The following is a 20,197-nucleotide window of genomic DNA, read 5'->3' on the forward strand; positions in this document are numbered from 1 at the left end:
AATTTACCTTCTTACTATGGCCGTGTAGCTTTTTGGGGGCATGGATTCTAAATATTAATCCGCGTCTGTTATTACGTAAATCTCATAAAACTCTGTTTGTGTAGTGTTCACGATCAATTGAAGACATGAACGAAAAACGATTTTGAATTATATTAAAATCATTATTGGAAATAATATAAACTGTAGATATAAAATTATAGTTTTACCTATTGGTTTATATGAAAGGAAAATGGAATGTAAATACATTTTATTCTGTCCTGTTCTATTCTAAAGAATGAGGGTTTAGGAGAATAGGATGAATTGAAGTTGCAGAATGGATAAAATTAACGAATGAGAAGTTTATATTTTGTACTTATCACTAAATATTATTAGGGTAATTAAACCGAGGATATGGGCACATTTAAAAAAGATTAAAGGTTCATATACAAGTTTAGTTAGAAGAACTGAAGAAAACACGAAATTTCAAAGACCCAGGTGTAGATGGGACAGATGGCAGTATAATATTAAAGTGGTTGGATCTGTGAGTACAAAGATGGCTGTCTTCTGGGGGTTGTAGCGTTGTGTAGTCTGATGATTGAGGCAGCAAGGACTTCTGAAACCATCGTAACGCTCTCGTGAAAGTGGCAGTGAATGTCAGGGTTGCATAAAGGAAAGGAATTTCTTGAATAGCGAAATAATTGTTTTAACTCTTTAAGACGGGAGAGAGTTTTCACTTAAATTCTGTCAGATAGGTGACCACTTTTACACGTACACAAAATAATTTAAATAAATTTCAAAGGCACATTAAACTCAGAGAAAAACAGTTTATGTTATTTTGAAGACATTAAGGAATGGATTTTGGTGCGTTAGAGTCCTAAATATTCTCGGAATTACGTGCTGTTGAATTAATTTTTTTTTTAAAAAAAATCGACCTCGTGGATTTTTCATTGTATTTTATACGTTAGAAACCGGTAAAGATGATTAAGTCTCATTTGATTTAAACTGCAAATTTATTTCAGAAAATATAAATAACAATAGCCCTCAGACCTTGTACTTAAAAGTCACATGCCATTTGATTTGTCAGGTTTCATTTGTTCCACCGACAACTTAAGTCAAAACAATTACGATCGTGGCCAACTTATACGACTTTAGCAAAAGTTCGGTTCTACCAAAAACCTGGAAACACGAAAATGTCAACAATACAGAAAATGTCAATAACATTACGTGAAAAACAGTTGTCAGAAATTGATATATTAACATCGCTAGAATATTTTTTAATATATAGGTAATACGTGGGAAGTTTTTTTTTAAAATATTAACAATAACAATTTTTTTAAAGCAATTGTAATCAAATACTCGGGAAATAATTACGTTACAGTACCATAGAGTCTACAAGAAATAATAAATTTAAAGTCACCTTTAAATTAAAAAATTATATTTATTTTTAAATAAACCACCAAATATACGAATTTTTCACAACACTGAGCTACAGTAATTAATTAATATTAAATATGTTAAAATTAATACCGACCGGACAATAATTACTCGTAACCTTTCACATTAGACCTCAAAAAAGGTTAAATATTACAAATGTACGTACTTTAACGCCTTGTGACATCGTTAAGAGATATCAATTCACGTATTAAATATATTCGAAGATTAAATGTATTCAATATTAATCTCGGCGTAATTATCTTGTAAGATCTATGGCACTGTATATATATATATATAAAAAAAATTGTATCACATTTTATCTTCTTATTCAAATCATCTTTGACGTGAAAATGAATTTTTATTCTGGATATATCCGCCTGGCTCACATCACATTACGTTTAGAAAATATATTCATCTTGAGAAGTTTTTTTTCAAATTACGTCTCTCCGTACTGTAAAAGGCTGCAACTGTTCTTACTACGGGCAGAAAAGTAGGGTTTCTTCTTATCAGCTGGGCCTTTCAGGACTTTTTCCATCGTCTGTTTCTTAAAATCACGACGTTTCAGAGACTGGTTCTGTCTCCGTCTTCATGTGAGACGTACCTAACTTCCCTTAGATAGAGCCAGCCTCCGAAACGTCGTGATTTTTTAAAGAACAGACGATGGGAGCGAATAATTTTAAGTGAAAATAAAAATTGTAACAAAAATTATTCAAAAACTTTATACTGACAGGCTAAGGAAAATACGAACGTCAAAACTTCGTCTGCGTTACGCGAGTTTCGTAACGCAGCGCTCCACCGGCTTCTTCACGAACCAACAACACAACAGTACTTAAATCAACCAGATGTTCATAGATGTCAGTGCCCTCGACATTCAGATACTCGTTACATTTCGACTGTATTGACCCTGGAAAAAAAAAATCCACATCATTCAAATGACGAACTATATAAATAAATAAATAAATAAAAATAAATGTTAAGACTGAACACACTTTTATCATTTCGCGGCTTCTGACCGATGGAGAGTCGGTCTTCAAGTGGAACAGGATCACTTCAATAGATGAGCCTGGCAATATCGTCGCTGAAACACGGCTTCAGGAGGAGGACTCCAGTCTGAACCGGGGTACGTCGAGTCGACCATGGATTTTGGCAACCTGGAGATCGCCGGGTGATACGGACGGTTCAATTCACCCTGATTTCCTCCGTCATCCAACTGGTTTGATGATTCTGTACGACTTGACGTTCCAGGTTCTGTGTCGGATTCGGAACCGAAACTGTCGTACTCTTCGCCAGGTCGAGGTCTTTTCACCCGGCAGTAGTCGCTTTTTCCGACGGACTGAAAATAAAAATAACTTAGTTCCTGCTATCAACAAATAATAAAACCGCAGCTTAACCAAAGACAAAAGAAATTAAGTAATTTTAATACCTTTCTCGTCGGAGAAGCGTCACTGTCTCTATACACAAACGTCTGCAACTTTGTAGTCTCAGAATTTGGTGGTCCTGGGACATGGAATGTAGCGTAAGGTCGAATATCCTCTGAATATTCTACAGAAAAATGGAATAATTTTCTGTAACGTATTACGCGAACATTTTTTTTTACGTAAAGTAACGGAGACATTCTCATCTTCAACTACGCTTGAAGATTTAAACCACATTCCGCGCTATATTAAAAAAAAAAAACGATAAGAACGAGACACGCCCACCAAAACATTCTTTCACAAAACCGGAAGTTCGACCTGTACCTGGGATGCACTCCAGAGTTGCTGGGGAAGGCGGCAATTTGCGGACAGTGGCGTAGTATTGTTCCCTACGAGCCAAGTTGTGTTTGTTGTCCTGCGTGGCGCTCGTCTGCACATCTTGAAGACTGGGGCAAGGGGAGGTCCTATTTGAGCCCGATTCTGAAATACGATTTAACTTTAAATTTAATTAAAAAAATAATATTTTTTAAAAACAAAATTTTATAAATTATTTAATTACTCAATAATTAACAGATACTTTATTAAAAAAAACAGTATTTTAGTAACTTCCATTTGCATTTCAATTGATGCGCCGCGTAGTCTGTCAGAAGACGCGTGGGTCCACCTGTCGCCAAAACCTAGAACTTCATCGTTACAGACTTACTTCTCTTCAAACAAAAGCAAAGACCTAGCAGGCTGAGGCACAGCGCCACGGCCGAGCACACGGCCAGGATTATCAACTTCATGTCTTTATGAAGCGGCGCCTTCAGCTCCGTCTCGGTCTCCATCATCACGAGACTCGGTCCGGCTGTTCCTGCAACGACAGAAAAATCAAAGTGTCGACCTACAAATTCTTGTAATGGCGTCATTTTCCGACGTCCTACGTCCAAAAGAATCAGAACTTTGCCACTTCTGTGAAGACGCAAATCGATCCTTTACGCAATGTCCTACGTAAGCGATAACAAGCGCGCTGCGTGTCATGTGAAGCGGGGAATCGCTTGTGTCCTGCGCGAGAGACCGCAATAGAATCACACGGCGTTCCTGCGCACGCGCCTTCCGTCTACTGCACGGTCAAGCTTTGTTGCGCATGCGCCCTACTGGTCAGTGCAGCGACTCGCATTTAATCGCCCACGTAGGACAGCGGGCAAAGACGAGCTGTTAGCGGGCAATGGAAGACGTTCCAGTAATATATATAACCCCCCCGAAAATAAAAAATAAATAAAAAAATTAAAAATAAAATAAAATTCTTTTTTTTTAAGTTTGCACGAATTTCACGTAGGAAGACTCACCTCCGATAGCCGTGACTGTCGTAAATCGATAATTCGCGACATTGGACCCAGCGGCGTTGTGAGCCGTCACTCGCAACCTGTACTGCGATCCCGGACTGAGATCGACCAAGCTGAAAACCTTTCCCGGAACAATGTTGTTCCCCACTAGAGAAACAAAAGTTCAATTACTTAAAAAAAAACTTAATTTTAACTTATTCTACGTCATTCGACCAACTTCTACTTAAAAGAATTCCTCGCTCTTTATGGAACCAAACTTTTAACTTACCAACAACCCAGTCTTTCGCTTGTCCCGAGGGTCCTGACCCCTTTTGGGTCATGTACTCCACGACGTAGTACAGCATAGAGCAGCCAGAGTCCGGCCAGTTATCGAGACGGAGCAGCGCCGCAGTAGAGTTCACGACGAGAAGATCGCCTGGCGGTGGAATCGCAGGGATTCCGCCTCGAGTACGCGCGGTCAGGGTAAGACTCGGTGCTCCGCTGCCTACGTCATTGTACGCGGTGATAAAGATGTGATACGCCGTTCCACAGCGCAGGCTGCTCAGCGCGAAAGTATTTCGATTGCCGTCGACGTGCGTCTCTTCCCATTCGCCGTGCTCCAGCTTGTAATGGATCACGTAGCCTCGCACCGGACTGCCGCCATCATCGCCTAACTTCCACTGTAGCTGGAGCGAGTGTTGCGTACTTCCTGTCGCGATCAGCAGAGGGGCGGCGGGAGAAACTGAAAAAAAGTTAGGTACTTGTGGGTTATCGGGACACATCGCTTTAAAAATAGGTTAAGTTAGGTTAGTTTAGGTTTAGGTTAGATTAGTTTAAGTTAGGTTTAGGTTAGGTTCAGGTTAGGTTAGTTTAGGTTAAGGTTAGTTTAGGTTACGTTAGTTTAGGATAAGTTACATTAGTTTAGGTTAGGTTAAGTTAGGTTTAGGTTAGGTTAGTTTAGGTTAAGGTTAGTTTAGGTTACGTTAGTTTAGGATAGGTTACATTAGTTTAGGTTAAGTTAGGTTTAGGTTAGGTTAGGTTAGTTTAGGTTACGTTAGTTTAGTATAGGTTACATTAGTTTAGGTTAGGTTAGGTTAGGTTACATTAGTTTACTTAGGTTAGGTTAATGTGTGTGGATAAATGACATATACTTGAAAGTTATTATATTTTATTTCAATAAATGACAACTAACCTAACCTAACCTATTTTTAAAGCGATGTGTCCCATTAATCCACAAGTACTAAAAATTATATTTTATTGGGGTGAACACTGGAAAGCAAACATGGGTCACGTATTATCATCTTTACTTTGAAGGCAGAGCACAAGTTTTCCAGAGAAATTTCTAATATTAACTGATCCTAACTAGACAACTGCGCTAAAAGTGTTCAAACGTCTTGACATCATAAACAAATTACCCTGCACTAAAAGATGGTACGTAATATGGTCGCGTCCGTGCTCATTGGACACAACGCACGTGTAGTCCCCCTGGTCACTCCGCTGAGCAGAACTAAGCAACAGAGCCCCGTCAGTTGCCAGAGCCAGACGAGCTTGATGACTCGGATGCAGGCGAGCGAATGGCGTGTCGACCACGAGCCACTGTCTCTGGGGCTCTGGAACTCCGACCGCTCGACACTCGAGGCGCGCGTCGCTTCTCCAAGTCACGTGACGTAAGCCACCAAACGATGCGATGCCCGCGGAAACTATAAAAAAAATAACGTTAGAAACAAAATTTCATCGATATTATTAAAATGAAGTACCAGACGAGATGGGAAAATTGAATTAAAAAATAGGAAATAACCGCTAATTGACTAGGGACCCGCAACTCGTAGGATAAAAATTACGAGAACACGCGACGAACCTACCTTTCGCCGATGCCGTGAGTCTCGCGACCGGAGTACTCGTTCCTTCCCCAACTCTAGTAGACGCAGTTACCCAGAACTCATAAATCTGACGTCGCTTGAGACCCGGAAGTTGATACTGAAGCTGCGATGTTGAGTAATACGGGATCGTCCGAGTGTCCAGCTGGACTGTGCCTTCCAAGACACGCACGTAAACATTGTACTGGACTACGACGCCATTTGGATTTGAGGGTGGCAGCCATGTTAGTAGAGCTGTGTCTGGGGTCTCAAGGAGCACTTTGATCCCTCCGGGGGCATCAGGCACTGCATCCAACATCCATGAAATCAAAACAAAAGCTGTAGGTGTGAGGAATACGTTACGACACCAAGCCACGAGGTGCAAACACTTAAAACAATTGAACCTTCAATTTTGGCGTCAGGTTTCGTCACAACCGATAATACTTACCATCTTCCTTTGTTCTGCAGAAAATTCGACGTGATTTTACTCCGTCACCAACTCGCGTAAATGCAAGTAGTTCTACGCTGTAGTTTGTAAATTTAAGCAGGTCATGAAGAACAGCTGTTAGGGCCTTCGTCATCTTTGTCTGTGGCCCCAAGATATCTGCGTTAGAATAATATCACCATCACCATCTTCCTCGTCATTAAATTAATCATTTTTTTCATTTATGACATAACCTCACTACTCTAAAGTATTTTAAACAGATTATTTTATTAACTTCGAAAACAGCAATCATAAAATGAAGGATTAAACACACCGCGTCCATCCGATGTGAGCCGAGGCGAGGGTACCGGTTCATACAGAAGTCGGTACCCCTGGATCACACCATGAACAAGAGATTCCGGAGGAGGCTGCCAGCTGACTTGTAGCTTGTCAGATGATAAGGCCGTGCAACGGACGTCCCGTGGCGACGCTTCAGGAACTAAAACACATGTTTGATTTTTCCATTCTTTTCCATCTTCTTGTCAGTATTTCACATTTTAAAAATCAAGTTTTATAAACTTTAACACGTTCAGTGACAAATGAAACACGCCATCACGCAATACGATCGTCAATTGTGTGTGTTGTTCTAAATAATTCTTTACGACACCAACAGATGTCACTCATATGCGGTCAGACCTGCGCAGATCATAGAATAATCTGTCGTATCTACGCTTACACTCTTCAAGGTCATTCGACTCTTAACGACTGTCATTGCTAGCGTAACAAATGCTGATTCAGTATTTGTCACGAAAACTTGTTTTCTAAGAGGTTATGAGATTTTTTTTGCTGATAAAATTTAGAGTAAAATATTTTGATAAAATAATATAGCGCGAGAAAGTGGTAACTGCGTCTATGGCGTGCAGGTACGAGTAGTAATACAAACTATCGAAACTGAAGATGTCATTTCAGCATCAGGATGACAACCATCTGTCGATCTTGAAACAACGTTTTTAAACTTACGTTTATTAATTTTCAAGTTAAAGCTTCTATATGAAGAAAAGTTTTAAGTTACAAGCTTTTGTAGTGGTCTGTCCAAGGATTTAAATGAACATTTAAAAAAGCCATTAGTTGAAATTTTAAACTGATTTATATTTTATTCATCAGGAATAAGACGAAATCGTAACATACCATCCTCGAGGGTCTGTGCTACTACTTCCGGAGACATCGGGCCCGACCCCCTTCCATTAAAAGCTTGAACCACGATACCATATTTGCAATACTTTTTGAGACCATCCAAACGGAGCTGTCCTTTACCATCCAGCTGCCACGGAACCTCAGAGAAATTATAACCATTCTTCCGTTCAACTTCCCTGCAAAGAAAATAATAAACATTTACAATAACACTTTTTATATCTACGAGATATTAATTTAAAATGCAATCTGACATTACAATAAATTATAATATTTTAACCTCAGTTCTCTATGGCCCACGTAATGTCCTCGCAATATTCCGTTCCACTGATCCTCTGGTGGGGGTTCCCAAGAGAGAGCCAGTTGCGTCGAGCTCACGGCCTCGACCGCCACACGTCGTGGAGCGACAGCCGGCGCCTCCTCGTCTGTTCGCACGCGAAGCTCAAGGCTTGCGGAGCCAGGACCCAGCGTGTTCTCTGCCACGACATGCACGCTGTACGTGGCGGCAGGACGAAGCTCGTCTAGAGTCGCTTTGCTCTCAGTGCCATCTACAATCACTTCTTGGCTTGGTCCTTGCCACGAGTCTACAATGACGCATGAATTAACGACGTCAGACATCAGATACGAAGATTATAGTTCCTACAACTATAAAAACTATATATTTGTTTAAATCTTGTCAGTCTAATCACAATAAAACTCCTATTAAATATTAAAATATTACCATAATTAATATTTAAAATATATTAAAATGATGTTCTCTATCGAAATGTTCGATTTACATTAGAACATCACTTTTTCACACGACATGTTTCAGTTCCAAATGAACTATCATCTTATAAAAACTAAAAAATATTGTTTTTTATACTTTAATTTTCAGATACTTAGAAATCAGACAAATATTACGAAATATATACGAGTACTTAATGACACAAATAATTATGTCCAATACGTCCTTATGCTTCGTCGCAAATAATTCTACAAAATTAAGTACTCTGAATGAAAGATATTCCTTCATCTCATTTAAATATCATACACGCGATGTATGGAGTAGGAAGCACCTTGTGTTGGGCTGTAGCGTACGAGATAGCGCACGATAGGGCTGTTGCCATCCAACACCGGAGGTACCCAGTTAATGGTAACGCGACGGCTTCCAGAATCTTTAATGGTAAGATCTGTTGGTGGAGCTGGTGCGTCTACACGATAAAAGAAAATACATACGAGAAATAATTAAATAATAATATTAAAAAAATATTAAAAATGTATTCTTTGTTGTTACGCTGCGTAATCCGAGCATATATAATGACTTTACAGAAAAATAAATTCTGCATGAGTAGACCTGCTAAGATATTTTTTTTTAAAAAAAAAAGAACTTATATTCCTTCCCAAAAAAATATACTAAAATAATAAAACTATACCTTGAACCAAGAGATGCATGGCTATCTGATCATGTCCAAATTCATTTCTTGCAAAGCAAGTATAAATACCGCCATCTTCGGTACGCACTGCTCCTATAGTAAGCTCAGATACCAAACCTTCTGGGACTGACGTATTCTTAATACTACGAAAGTAAATAAAAGAAATATTTCATTAGTACAGACTCTGACAAAAACTTCACTTCTACATATTTACAATTTAATAAGAACACAATTTTTTTTTTAATATACCTGATTCGCCCTTGCAACTCAACAAAACTGCCTTCCTTCCTCCACGAGAGACTTATTGGTAGATCTCCGAGAGCTTGACAGCGTAACAACGCCGAGCTGCCACGACGCACCAACTCTTTCCTTGACCGAACTTTGAAATGCACAGGAGCTGATGGAGGAAAAATTTAAAAAAAAGGAGATTAAAGGAATGAAATACATATCCATCTTCTGTAAGATCTAGGATTAATAAAGATCTGGATCATTTGATATTCAGCTCACAGCTTATTGTACGAAGGAACATAACCAAGATTTTGGCCAACGCAGACAATCTGTCAGTTCATAAACACAGAATAAGAACCACGCACATTAAACATATTCAAAATTAAAATATATATATCACACACCATGGGAGTAAAATAAATTGGTTCCACAAAGTTCGTAATTAGTCACACTGAAATGAGCTTCAAAAATAGCAACATTTAACTACGAAATATGGCGCACCTTGGACGGTGAGTTTAACCACGGCGCTTAGGCCAACGCCAATCCCGTTGCTTGCCTCGCACATGTAATGGCCCTCGTCTTCCTGAGCTACCGACTCGATAAGCAACGAGCCATTGGGTAACAAACGCGCGAGCTGATGCCCCAAAACCTCCTGATACTGACCCGGCTTTTCGCCTGAAACATCACGCAAAATATTTAAATTTCTGTTATTTCATACACATATATAAAATACATATCATAAATATTTCTTACATAATTTAGTATCAAATGAGATGTTAAAATTATTTTTATTTGATGTTCGAAGGGATTAGTCGTGGGTTGTCTCAAGATACTGACCAAACACTTGCCCGGATGAACTGTGACCAGATTTTCTCCCCAAAACATTTTCACTTATATCAGCAACGGAAGAAACACAAATGTCGTAAATCGCACGTAAGAAAGACCATCAAAGGTGAATGATACCGAGTAGGGTAGCTGTCAATGGTCCACAAAATGGATATGATGCTGGAAGAAAATGAGAGTATTGAATAAGCGGATGAAAGATTATTATTCGTACGTAATATATAGCGGGTTCGATTCCCGGCGGTGCCCGAATTTATAACTTGTGTTGGGCAAGGCCAACAATTACTCCATTCACACACAGAAGAAGGCAATGGCAAACCACTTCTGGATCATCTGCCAAGAACGTATATGAACAGGTCCCAGTCCGAGAAAAGGATGGAAGGATCCTGTTCATATGGACCTGTCGTCAGACAGAACACTAAATAATAATAAGATGAGGTGATCTAGCGGTTAGAACGCTGGCCTTTTAATCCTGGGGGTCTCGGGTTCGATTCCCGGCGGTGCCCGAATTTATAACTTGTGTTGGGCAAGGCCGTGGTCTAGGCAACACGGAATTTTCCTCCGTGGCATCCCAACAATTACTCCATTCACACACAGAAGAAGGCAATGGCAAACCACTTCTGAATCATCTGCCAAGAACGTATATGAACAGGTCCCAGTCCGAGAAAAGGATGGAAGGATCCTGTTCATATGGACCTGTCGTCAGACAGAACACTAAATAAATAAAATAAATAATATATATGGTGACTAAACATGTCTGAGAGGGATATACTGAGGAGATGTTGCGTGTGAATCAAGTACCTGAACTCGGCTGCTGAATTTTAAAATCAATCCTTCAACGTGAACAAACTTATAACGTAGTTCTAACTTTACTGCTGAAACAGTTCCATCACGGATATAAATTTTACAGGCATTCCACCAGAGGTCTCCGGTCTTCTTCATATAGACCACCGTGTACTGTTATGAAGTTAGCGTAAATGAGTTCCAGCTACAACTTTTATTACCAGAAGCTTTCTTCCATGCAACAGTTGGTTGAGGAAAGCCTTCCACTTTGCAGTCTAGCAGTGCCTGGTGTCCAAGTTTCGCCGCTCTGCTCTGCGGTTCAACCACCCACGTCGGAGGAACTGAAACACACCCGTTAAAATCATTCCAGGTCCACATCCAGACCCAGAACTAAATGAATACCGAGCAGATAACCTGGTTTTTCTTTTACAGAGACGGTCCCAGAAACGTCGTTTTTATTCCTTAACCATTTCACGCGGGTGATCTCTCGAGAAGATTTTATTGAGTTACGTCGCCGTCAAAGATTCATATCATATATTTTAATGTTTGTTTTCCAACTTTAAAATCATTTCTTATATATATATATTATCTGACTTCACACACCAGCTGAAACTAGAAAGCTGAACCAACATTAAAATTGGGTAGACTTTTATATTGCATTACATTTTTTTATAATTATAAATATAGGATATCCATTACAATGCATATACTCTGCAATTAGTTTTTTTTAGAATGCTTCCGTAAGTTACTGTGGGCGGACAATTTAAGATGATGCTTGGAACATTTGAAATGAACAGTCAATGATAACATTGTTTAATTTCAAGAATACTGACTCTATATGACAGAGTTATTATTATCACATAATAAAGAAGGGTACTTGTGGGTTATCGGGACACATCGCTTTAAAAATAGGTTAGGTTAGGTGTCATTTATTGAAATAAAATATAATAACTTTCAAGTATGTGTCATTTATCCACACACATTAACCTAACCTAACCTAACCTAGCCCAACCTAACTTAACCTAACCCAACCTAACTTAACCTAGCCCAACCTAACCTAACTTAACCTAACCCAACCTAACTTAACCTAGCCCAACTTAACCTAACCCAACCTAACTTAACTTAACCTAACCAAACCTAACCTAACTTAACCTAACCAAACGTAACCTAACATATTTTTAAAGCAATGTGTCCCGATAACTCACAAGTACCTAAAGATAATATAATTAATAAGGAGTTCTGACTGAATCATTTCATGAGATAAAAGAGTAATCAGGAATTTAATAAGTATGAGTTACGTAATTTAAAAAAAAACTATCTGGACGTGTTTTAATACTGATGTTATTTAAACCGTTTTTCTCCTATTAACATTACACAATTTTAAATTTCCTCTGTCAACCAATCTTAAGTTGTTAAAGGAATTTCACCAAATGGATCTGTGAATGGTGAGACTGGAGTGCTGTGACAGATGGAGACATCTCTGTGCAGAAAGGAGTATCAATGTGGATTTCACATACTGATGGACAGTCTCATGCTGTTACGTAACTTGTTACTGCCTCATGCTTTGGGAAAACAGCAACATGGATCTGTCCCGTATGATCAACAGCACTGGACGGCGTTACATCACTATCACATCTGTCAATGATTTGCCTGCTCATCCAGAAAAGTGCACGTAACAGGCAATACTTGCTTAGTGAATGGCTAGCTGGCTTTTTCTCGTGCGTGGCTGAACTAAGCTTAATTACGTGGACGGACAGACAAAAACAAATTCATTCCTGCAGCCTAAAAGCGAACAGCACACACTTAAAGCTCTTTGGCATTTTACGTTCTTATAAGTAGAGGACGACGTTGTGATTTCTACTGGCACAGAATGTCTCTGTTATATTGACAGTGGCAGGAGAAGCCATGCAAGGCTGAAACTGAGTTTCGTGGCTCCATTTTCAAAAAAAGGGTGCTCCATACTCCTCTAAACCTCCCTATTCTAATAACAAGTGAAAGTGTGAAAATTGTCAACTTTCTCCGAGAAGCATAAGACAGTGATTAAGAGACATTTAGTGATAAATACATAATGCTTAGGCCTGAAAATCAAATTTATATTTTCCACATCGCAATGAAGCAAATCATAAATCACACTTATCTGCGTGTATACAAAAATAAAAAAAAATGTTAGTCACAACATATCCTGCAACAGACGCATATGAAAATGCTACAGTTTAACGTCAATGCAATTTCCTTTTTTTAAAAAAAATAATGTTCCGATGAACAAAATTATTCAATTTATATCATGGAACTAGCGGTTAGAACGCTGGCCTTGTAATCCTGGGGGTCTCGGGTTCGATTCCCGGCGTTGCCCGAATTTATAACTTGTGTTGGGCAAGGCCGTGGTCTAGGCAACACGGAGTTTTCCTCCGTGGCATCCCAACAATTACTCCATTCACACACAGAAGAAGGCAATGGCAAACCACTTCTGGATCATCTGCCAAGAACGTATATGAACAGGTCCCAGTCCGAGAAAAGGATGGAAGGATCCTGTTCATATGGACCTGTCGTCAGACAGAACACTAAATAAATAAAATCATGGAACTGGAACACCGTTGTTATGCGTCTGTTCATCCACTCTCTACATTCCGGCAAAGGGCCCATATCCCTTCATTTAATATATTTTACGTCATATCGGAACAACAAGTTTCTGAGATTCACAGTGCAGATGCTGGAAAAATATGTCAATTCGTGATTCTGTGCAAGAAAATGATTAATACAGTTGTTGCTGGCCTTGTAATGTGAGGTTTTTAACAACTGAAAATGTTGTTGGCTGCAAGACTTAAAGATACACAAAAAACGAACAAGAGACATACAACATACTCACACGAAGCAATCCGAAAAAATGAAGAATAATTATACTAAAAGAAAATATACCGCATGCTAATAAGCGTTAGGTTACCTGCACTGCTTGAAGAAGTAGAAGGCTTTTGTCAACCGCAAGTCATCCAAGGCGGTGATAGTCAAGGAATGAACAGCTGTCTCATTCCTGGACTGCGAAGCAACACGAGACAGGTCAGAATTCATATGACGCATGCAAGCGAGAAATGGAAAGTTTTCTGTTTTTTTTTTTGTGGAAAAGGTTGGGTGTGGGCGGGGTTCAGAAAGGAGCTGGGAGTCAAGACAAGAGCCTTGTGGGACTGTCAAACTATGCGTTACATACATTTTACAGGAAAAGTTACAGCGGAGACCACGGTTCCGCAGAATTTGACGTAAATACGTCTCTGTATTTAAATTATATTTACGTCTCTGTAATGAAATGTCATCTTCAATGTCATCCATCTTGTTACGAAAGCGGATTGTTGACGGCGGTAATGTAACACAACAATGCCGAGTGAACAGATGTTTCCTAGGTAACAACAATGCCGAGTGAACAGATGTTTCCTAGGTAACAACAATGCCGAGTGAACAGATGTTTCCTAGGTAACAACAATGCCGAGTGAACAGATGACGTTTCCCAGGTAACAACAATGCCGAGTGAACAGATGACGTTTTCTAGGTAACAACAATGCCGAGTGAACAGATGACGTTTCCTAGGTAACATAACAATGCACGCAAGCTGACCATTGTTGTCGATTTGTTGATACGGATCTTACACATTTTTCGTAACTTTTTCGCGGAATGACCCTTCCATATAGACGTATTTACGTCAAAAAATAATACCGTAACTAACTTTACAGGTTTTTCTTTTCAATTGCTTTCAATGTCCGCAATGAGACATTGAGACAGTCCCGCGAGTGTGGCTCACATGCCGTGATGTCCCACCGCCCTTAAAGTCTTAGTTACCCGTGACCAGCAGCTGAGCCGTGTAGGTGACTGTCTGAGCTGGATTGCGGGCCACACACGTGTAGTTGCCGCTATGTCTAGAGCTAACGCTACGTATCGCCAGGACACTAGAGAATTCTTCATTATCTTGGATCGTGAGTTCAAGGTCATCATGCAGGCCTAGGTTTTTGAGGGGGCGGGCATCCTTGAGCCACGCGATGCTAAGTGGCGGATCTCCACGCTTGACACTGCACGTCACCCTCACCCGTTCGCCCGCCGACAACTCGCCGAACGAGAATGGCGTGATTGCTGGAGGCACTGAAACACACCCATACGCAGACACTCAAGCCACGACACGGTTCTACGTTACTTCCCTCGCTTGGTGGGGGAAACGGACAAGGCTCGAGAGACGGCAAATCTCTTCCTTCTCATACGCACATAGAAATAAAACAGCCAACTTCCTTCCAAGTATACAAAAAGAACGTGTTACAAATATCGTAACACGTATTTTTATGTTTCAAATGAACATTACATGGGAAATTTGTAGAATGTATTTGAGTTCAGGGTTAGAACGGAAATAAAAATCGTAAAGACGTAATTTTAAATCGATAGCAAGAGTTGTTCTTTAGCGAACGTAAGACAGAAATATTTGCACAATAAACTGGGAAGGTAAGGATAAAAGAGACTACGAAACCATCTCTTGGGATACTCAGCCTCTGATCTTAAATTTTACATACGATTCCATTTATCTAGACGTACGAAAACCAAAAATCTAATCATATTAACAGAATTATCGCTCTTTGAATAAGTAAAATACACGCTTTAACTTGTATTCGTAAAATAATGAAAAATATTATATTTTTACGTAAAATTTTATAATATTAGATTACAGTCGTCTGAATCTTAACTCCGGTATATGGAAAGAAAGGGGTGATTAAATTTATAATTTAAGAAATTGAAAATGCACCATAATATTAATAATTTCAATGTAGAGATGGAATTAAAATATTCTCAAACTTGGAAGGAAGACGGCTCTATATGAAGGAGCAGCGCATTCTACGTTGTCCGTTATTCTCCTCCAAGTTCCAGGCTAATGCGTCAAGAACACATTCCACCGTACCATTAACGGAGAGTGGGGCAGAGTACGCCGCCTGAGCCGCTGTATTACGGGCAACACAAGTGTAGTTCCCCCCATGTTCAGGTGCGAGTGCCCCAATGCTGAGAACGCTCGTGAACTCGTCCAGCGTGCGTAACACCAGTCCGTCTCCCTGTCTCAACTGCTCTCCGTCCTTTAGCCAGTGGATCGTGAGAGGCGAATCACCTTTGCTAACCACACACTGAACGCCAACGCGTTCACCGAGATGCAAATCCAAACGGAAGCTGAAAGGAGTGATGTTAGGAGGGACTGGAACAGAACACTTTATATGAACATCAGATCTAAAACTTATTGACGATGGCGAAGAATCATTTGAATAAAAATTTACTTTGATATCATCCATCGTCGAGTTTCAAATTAACGTTTATACGTATTTATTCCCACATTTTGTAAGTATTTTTTTTGGCTTTATCGTGTTTATGAATTTTGATTTCTACATACTATTCTTTTACGTCCCATGGATGGATGGTGTGGCAATGCCTTTTTATTCCAGGACTTTCACTCCTTTACGTTGTCCGGAGATAGAGATTAGCTCTATCTAGTGGGCCCAACTGTGTAGGAACCTGAAGACGGAGATAGAGTCCCATCTCCGAAACGTCGTTTTACGTTTTATATTTTACTAGACGATGGATAATATCCAAGGAAATTTTTATTCAAATGACTTTATATAAACTAATGCACAGATATATTTGTCACACTCGGTTCCATTGAACAATTTCAACCTTACAGAGCAAATAATCGATATCTCTTAAATATCGTATACGACCCGAAATCAAGGTCAGAGCGTTCGGTTCCCTAGAATATCTAAGCAAAACGTAATCAGAGACACTGGAAAATCATTCCATACTGAATACAGCTGATCACGTGGGAAGACTTCGTGGTACTTAGTCATCATAAAAATTTACGATTTAATATTTAAAGATATTACACAGTCTATTGAAAAGTATAAAAATAATTTCTTGGTTAATTAAATTATAAGCTTAATACGTACCTCGCCAGTGACGCAATAAATGTACAACACATACAAATTAGAGTTTCGTGTCCTCTATTAAAAGCACACTTAAGATAATATTCTTAAAATAAATGTACACCCTCTGCTGAAAATTGTAGTTTTCCACTGTTAAAATAAATAAAATGGGCGCGAAGTAACCACGAAAATAAAGGAATCTAAACACAAGTACGTGGAATCGTGCATGGAAGTTACTGATGAGCTTAGAATGTCAGAGATATATTAACTTAAATACTTTCTTGAGCTGTCAAGTCAAATTTTCTCATCGTGTTTCCATAGTAACAGCATTTCTTAAGCCTAATTTCTATGACGCTGTTACAAGATGGGAGTTTCAATTCTATCAAAACACGAACATTACTCTCAATAATCTTATAATGACCTAATATACACCTCGAATAAGAGTTGAATTTCAACAAATAAAATATATAAATGCTGACAAGTTATAAAAATAATTACACACATCTAACGAGATGTTAGCGAGAACAAGTTATAAATTTAATTCAATAACCTACCCATGACTGTTATCTGAGCTGTTCCTCTCGCTGTACTCCCTTGTTTGTTTGAGGCCTCGCACCTGTAGGAACCTCCGTCGACTCCCGACTGGACCTTCTCGATGACCAACGTACCATTAGAAAAGACAAGATGTCTTCTATTGATAGGCAGCAAGCGATCTCCTGCGACATAATAGACGGCGTCTAATGATCTGTCGTCTAGCGGTTAGAACCTTGTAATCTTGGGGTTCGAAGTTATAAATTCAGGCACCGCCGGGAATCGAACCCGGGACCCCAGGAAGATAATGTACAGATGCACCAAATCTCATTTAACATTAATCTCTGTTATTGTAGTCACGGGTTCTAATCCTGACCGCCGATTATCCTACTTATTGCAATGTCATTTTAAATTTGGAGTTCTTGGCGTAGATAGTTTCTATGTAGGTGAAGAATCACACGTTAGGTTAGGTTAAGTTAGGTTAGGTTAGGTTAGGTTAGGTTAAGTTAGGTTAGGTTAGGTTAAGTTAGGTTAGGTTAAGTTAGGTTAGGTTAAGTTAGGTTAGGTTAGGTTAGGTTAGGTTAGGTTAAGTTAAGTTAGGTTAAGTTAGGTTAGGTTAAGTTAGGTTAGGTTAGGTTAGGTTAAGTTAGGTTAAGTTAGGTTAGGTTAGGTTAGGTTAGTCTCTGCCCAAAATGGTGGACTGAATCCCACAAGGCATGGTAACTATTCATGGACCGGAAACAGCTTTGTCACATCCGACAGTTCAGGTACCTTTCCCTAAAAATTAGGGAAGATCCATCTTTTGAAGCGTTGCGATCTTTTAAGACATTTTAAACAACTTTCAACAGACAATGGCTGAAGTCTAAAACAAAGAATCATGAATGTTTCTTGTTTTCCCTAAGATTTTACGCTTTAGCACAGTAATTAATCTGCGCTGATATTTCCAGACATGTCTTTTCGACGACAATTTCCTCATAAGACTAAAAATAATTTACCCACCTCGATACCACTTAATGCTGTCAATGGGATAACCAGCAACGGGGCACGTGACTCGTAAAGTTACTCCAGCGACGGCTGATATTTCACCCATGACACGGATGTACGGTGACCCTGCAGCGCAAATTACAGATAGAAATAGAGTAATTGTGCAAAAAAAGTTAATTTTGTAACCGTGTTCCGAGGAATTTTCATACGTGACTCATCACACTTCTGAGTTTTAGTAATCTGAAATCTACCATAAACATTAAGACGTGCTGCGTGCGAAATCTCGCCGACTCTGTTGGATGCCATGCACTGGTAAGTGCCACCATCTTCAACTCGTACACTTGTGATGTTAACGTGACTTATAACATCGCCACCGTGCATTAGTTCGTACTGTCCGACATAAAACCTGAAACAATGCACGCAATTAAGAGGTGAAGGCCACAAATTTGGTCACACAGATACCACAACTAAAGGAACGAAGATCGGAGAATAGAAAAGTAAACATTTGTCTGTTTCATAAAACAGGAGGTTTGTCGCCACAATTTTTACAGCCTAAAGTCACGAGTTTCGCTGTGGATAACTTTTTCTCTTTCGTGTCTTCTCTTCACAGAGTTATTTGTAACAGACAACCATCTCCTTACCATAATTTGAATGCACTGCAGACAACATAACCTAACTTAACCTAACCTAACTTAACCTAACTTAACCTAACCTAACCTTACTTAACCTAACTTAACCTAACATAACCTAACTTAACCTAACCTAACTTAACCTAACCTTACCTAACCTAACTTAACCTAACATAACCTAACCTAACTTAACCTACTTAACCTAACATAACCTAACCTAACTTAACCTAACCTAACTTAACCTAACCTAACATCGCGGTTAGCATTCCAGCTTCATTTTTGAGAGGTATCAGGTTCGAATCTTGACTACTCGTGGTTTTATTTAGTTCCCCAAGAAGATGTTGGAATCCAAGCCTATTACAAAACGGAAACCGCAACTTCCTTCCACATCCTTTCCAATTCATTACTCACAATCTTTCTACAACTTTTAATGAGGTTTGAGATCCTTGTGGTCGTTGTGTGGGCTTGTAGATACCCTGAGGACAGATGCAGTATTTTCCTCCTGAACGTTGGTACTCACCCAACGTCCACATGACGTCACAACTCACAAGACCATTATCATACCTCTCCACACTACGAGTACATGAATGTAAGAAAGTGTAATTACATACGAAGCAGTCACTTATAATTCCATGTAATTCTTCCTTTACATTTGATTCCGAGTCGCTAAATAACATATAAATTAATAAAATGTCCCAAAACGAGTGATAAATTCAATGTTTCTAGAAACAGTTCTGCCAACATCGCTTTTTCCCTATCGTGAAATGTAATAGCGGATGAATGCAATACATCGTTAACGAGTTTTTGCTAATTTTACAGTTGATACTTCGTAGTGTACACTCTGGTTGATATTAAACGTGTTCCAGAAATGTACATAATTGGACTAAAATTTAATTATCGGTATGAATGTGTTGCATGGAAATACCTATTATGATCACTCCTTTGGAGCGGGAATCCGTCTAGCGTCCATTTTATATTTGGCGTTGGGTTCCCTGATGCTACACATTTCAATGAAACTTCTGGACCGGGTTGAATCGTCTGTTCAATGAATCGGTACACTAACTGTGGCGGTGTGTCTGAAGAAAATAAAATATAAAAGTCACAAGAAGAGACTAATTCCACTCCAATAGGATTTGAGGTTCTCACGGCCGCGAGTACGAAGTTGGCTGTCTTCTGGACTGTGGCGACGCGTAGTATGATACAAGTCTACCAACATCAGGGCGAAACGTTGGTAAACGTCTGTCATGCGCAGTA

General features: G+C 39.4%; 1 protein-coding gene across 6 annotated transcripts in view; it reads right to left on the reverse strand.

Annotated features, from left to right (window-relative positions):
* Positions 1-970: 970 nt before the first annotated feature.
* The window catches only part of LOC110839492 (cell adhesion molecule Dscam2-like), a 186,116-nt gene continuing 166,889 nt past the window's right edge, over positions 971-20,197 (reverse strand). For 2 of the 6 annotated variants that reach the window (XM_022083712.2, XM_022083713.2), the window contains exons 8-31: positions 19,869-20,019; positions 18,566-18,720; positions 18,330-18,440; positions 17,354-17,515; positions 15,797-16,081; positions 14,698-14,994; positions 11,094-11,213; positions 9,748-9,921; positions 9,268-9,415; positions 9,019-9,161; positions 8,662-8,796; positions 7,884-8,187; positions 7,601-7,782; positions 6,747-6,911; positions 6,437-6,592; positions 5,995-6,294; positions 5,548-5,832; positions 4,422-4,874; positions 4,157-4,300; positions 3,532-3,681; positions 3,153-3,308; positions 2,837-2,955; positions 2,403-2,746; positions 971-2,317 (exon numbers count right to left, since the gene is read on the reverse strand). In XM_022083712.2, the coding sequence (XP_021939404.2) occupies positions 2,459-2,746; positions 2,837-2,955; positions 3,153-3,308; positions 3,532-3,681; positions 4,157-4,300; positions 4,422-4,874; positions 5,548-5,832; positions 5,995-6,294; positions 6,437-6,592; positions 6,747-6,911; positions 7,601-7,782; positions 7,884-8,187; positions 8,662-8,796; positions 9,019-9,161; positions 9,268-9,415; positions 9,748-9,921; positions 11,094-11,213; positions 14,698-14,994; positions 15,797-16,081; positions 17,354-17,515; positions 18,330-18,440; positions 18,566-18,720; positions 19,869-20,019 (4,583 nt within the window). In that variant the 3' untranslated portion in view covers positions 971-2,317; positions 2,403-2,458. Of the gene's footprint in view, positions 2,318-2,402; positions 2,747-2,836; positions 2,956-3,152; positions 3,325-3,531; positions 3,682-4,156; positions 4,301-4,421; positions 4,875-5,547; positions 5,833-5,994; positions 6,295-6,436; positions 6,593-6,746; positions 6,912-7,600; positions 7,783-7,883; positions 8,188-8,661; positions 8,797-9,018; positions 9,162-9,267; positions 9,416-9,747; positions 9,922-11,093; positions 11,214-14,697; positions 14,995-15,796; positions 16,082-17,353; positions 17,516-18,329; positions 18,441-18,565; positions 18,721-19,868; positions 20,020-20,197 lie in introns of those variants that run through there. The other 4 variants (XM_087354717.1, XM_022083714.2, XM_022083715.2 and 1 more) reach the window with 4 other exon arrangements.

Source organism: Zootermopsis nevadensis, unplaced genomic scaffold (genome assembly GCF_977971745.1).
Source record: "Zootermopsis nevadensis isolate Lab colony 2312 unplaced genomic scaffold, Znev_1.0 Znev_ptg000023l, whole genome shotgun sequence".
Classification (NCBI taxonomy): domain Eukaryota; kingdom Metazoa; phylum Arthropoda; class Insecta; order Blattodea; family Termopsidae; genus Zootermopsis; species Zootermopsis nevadensis.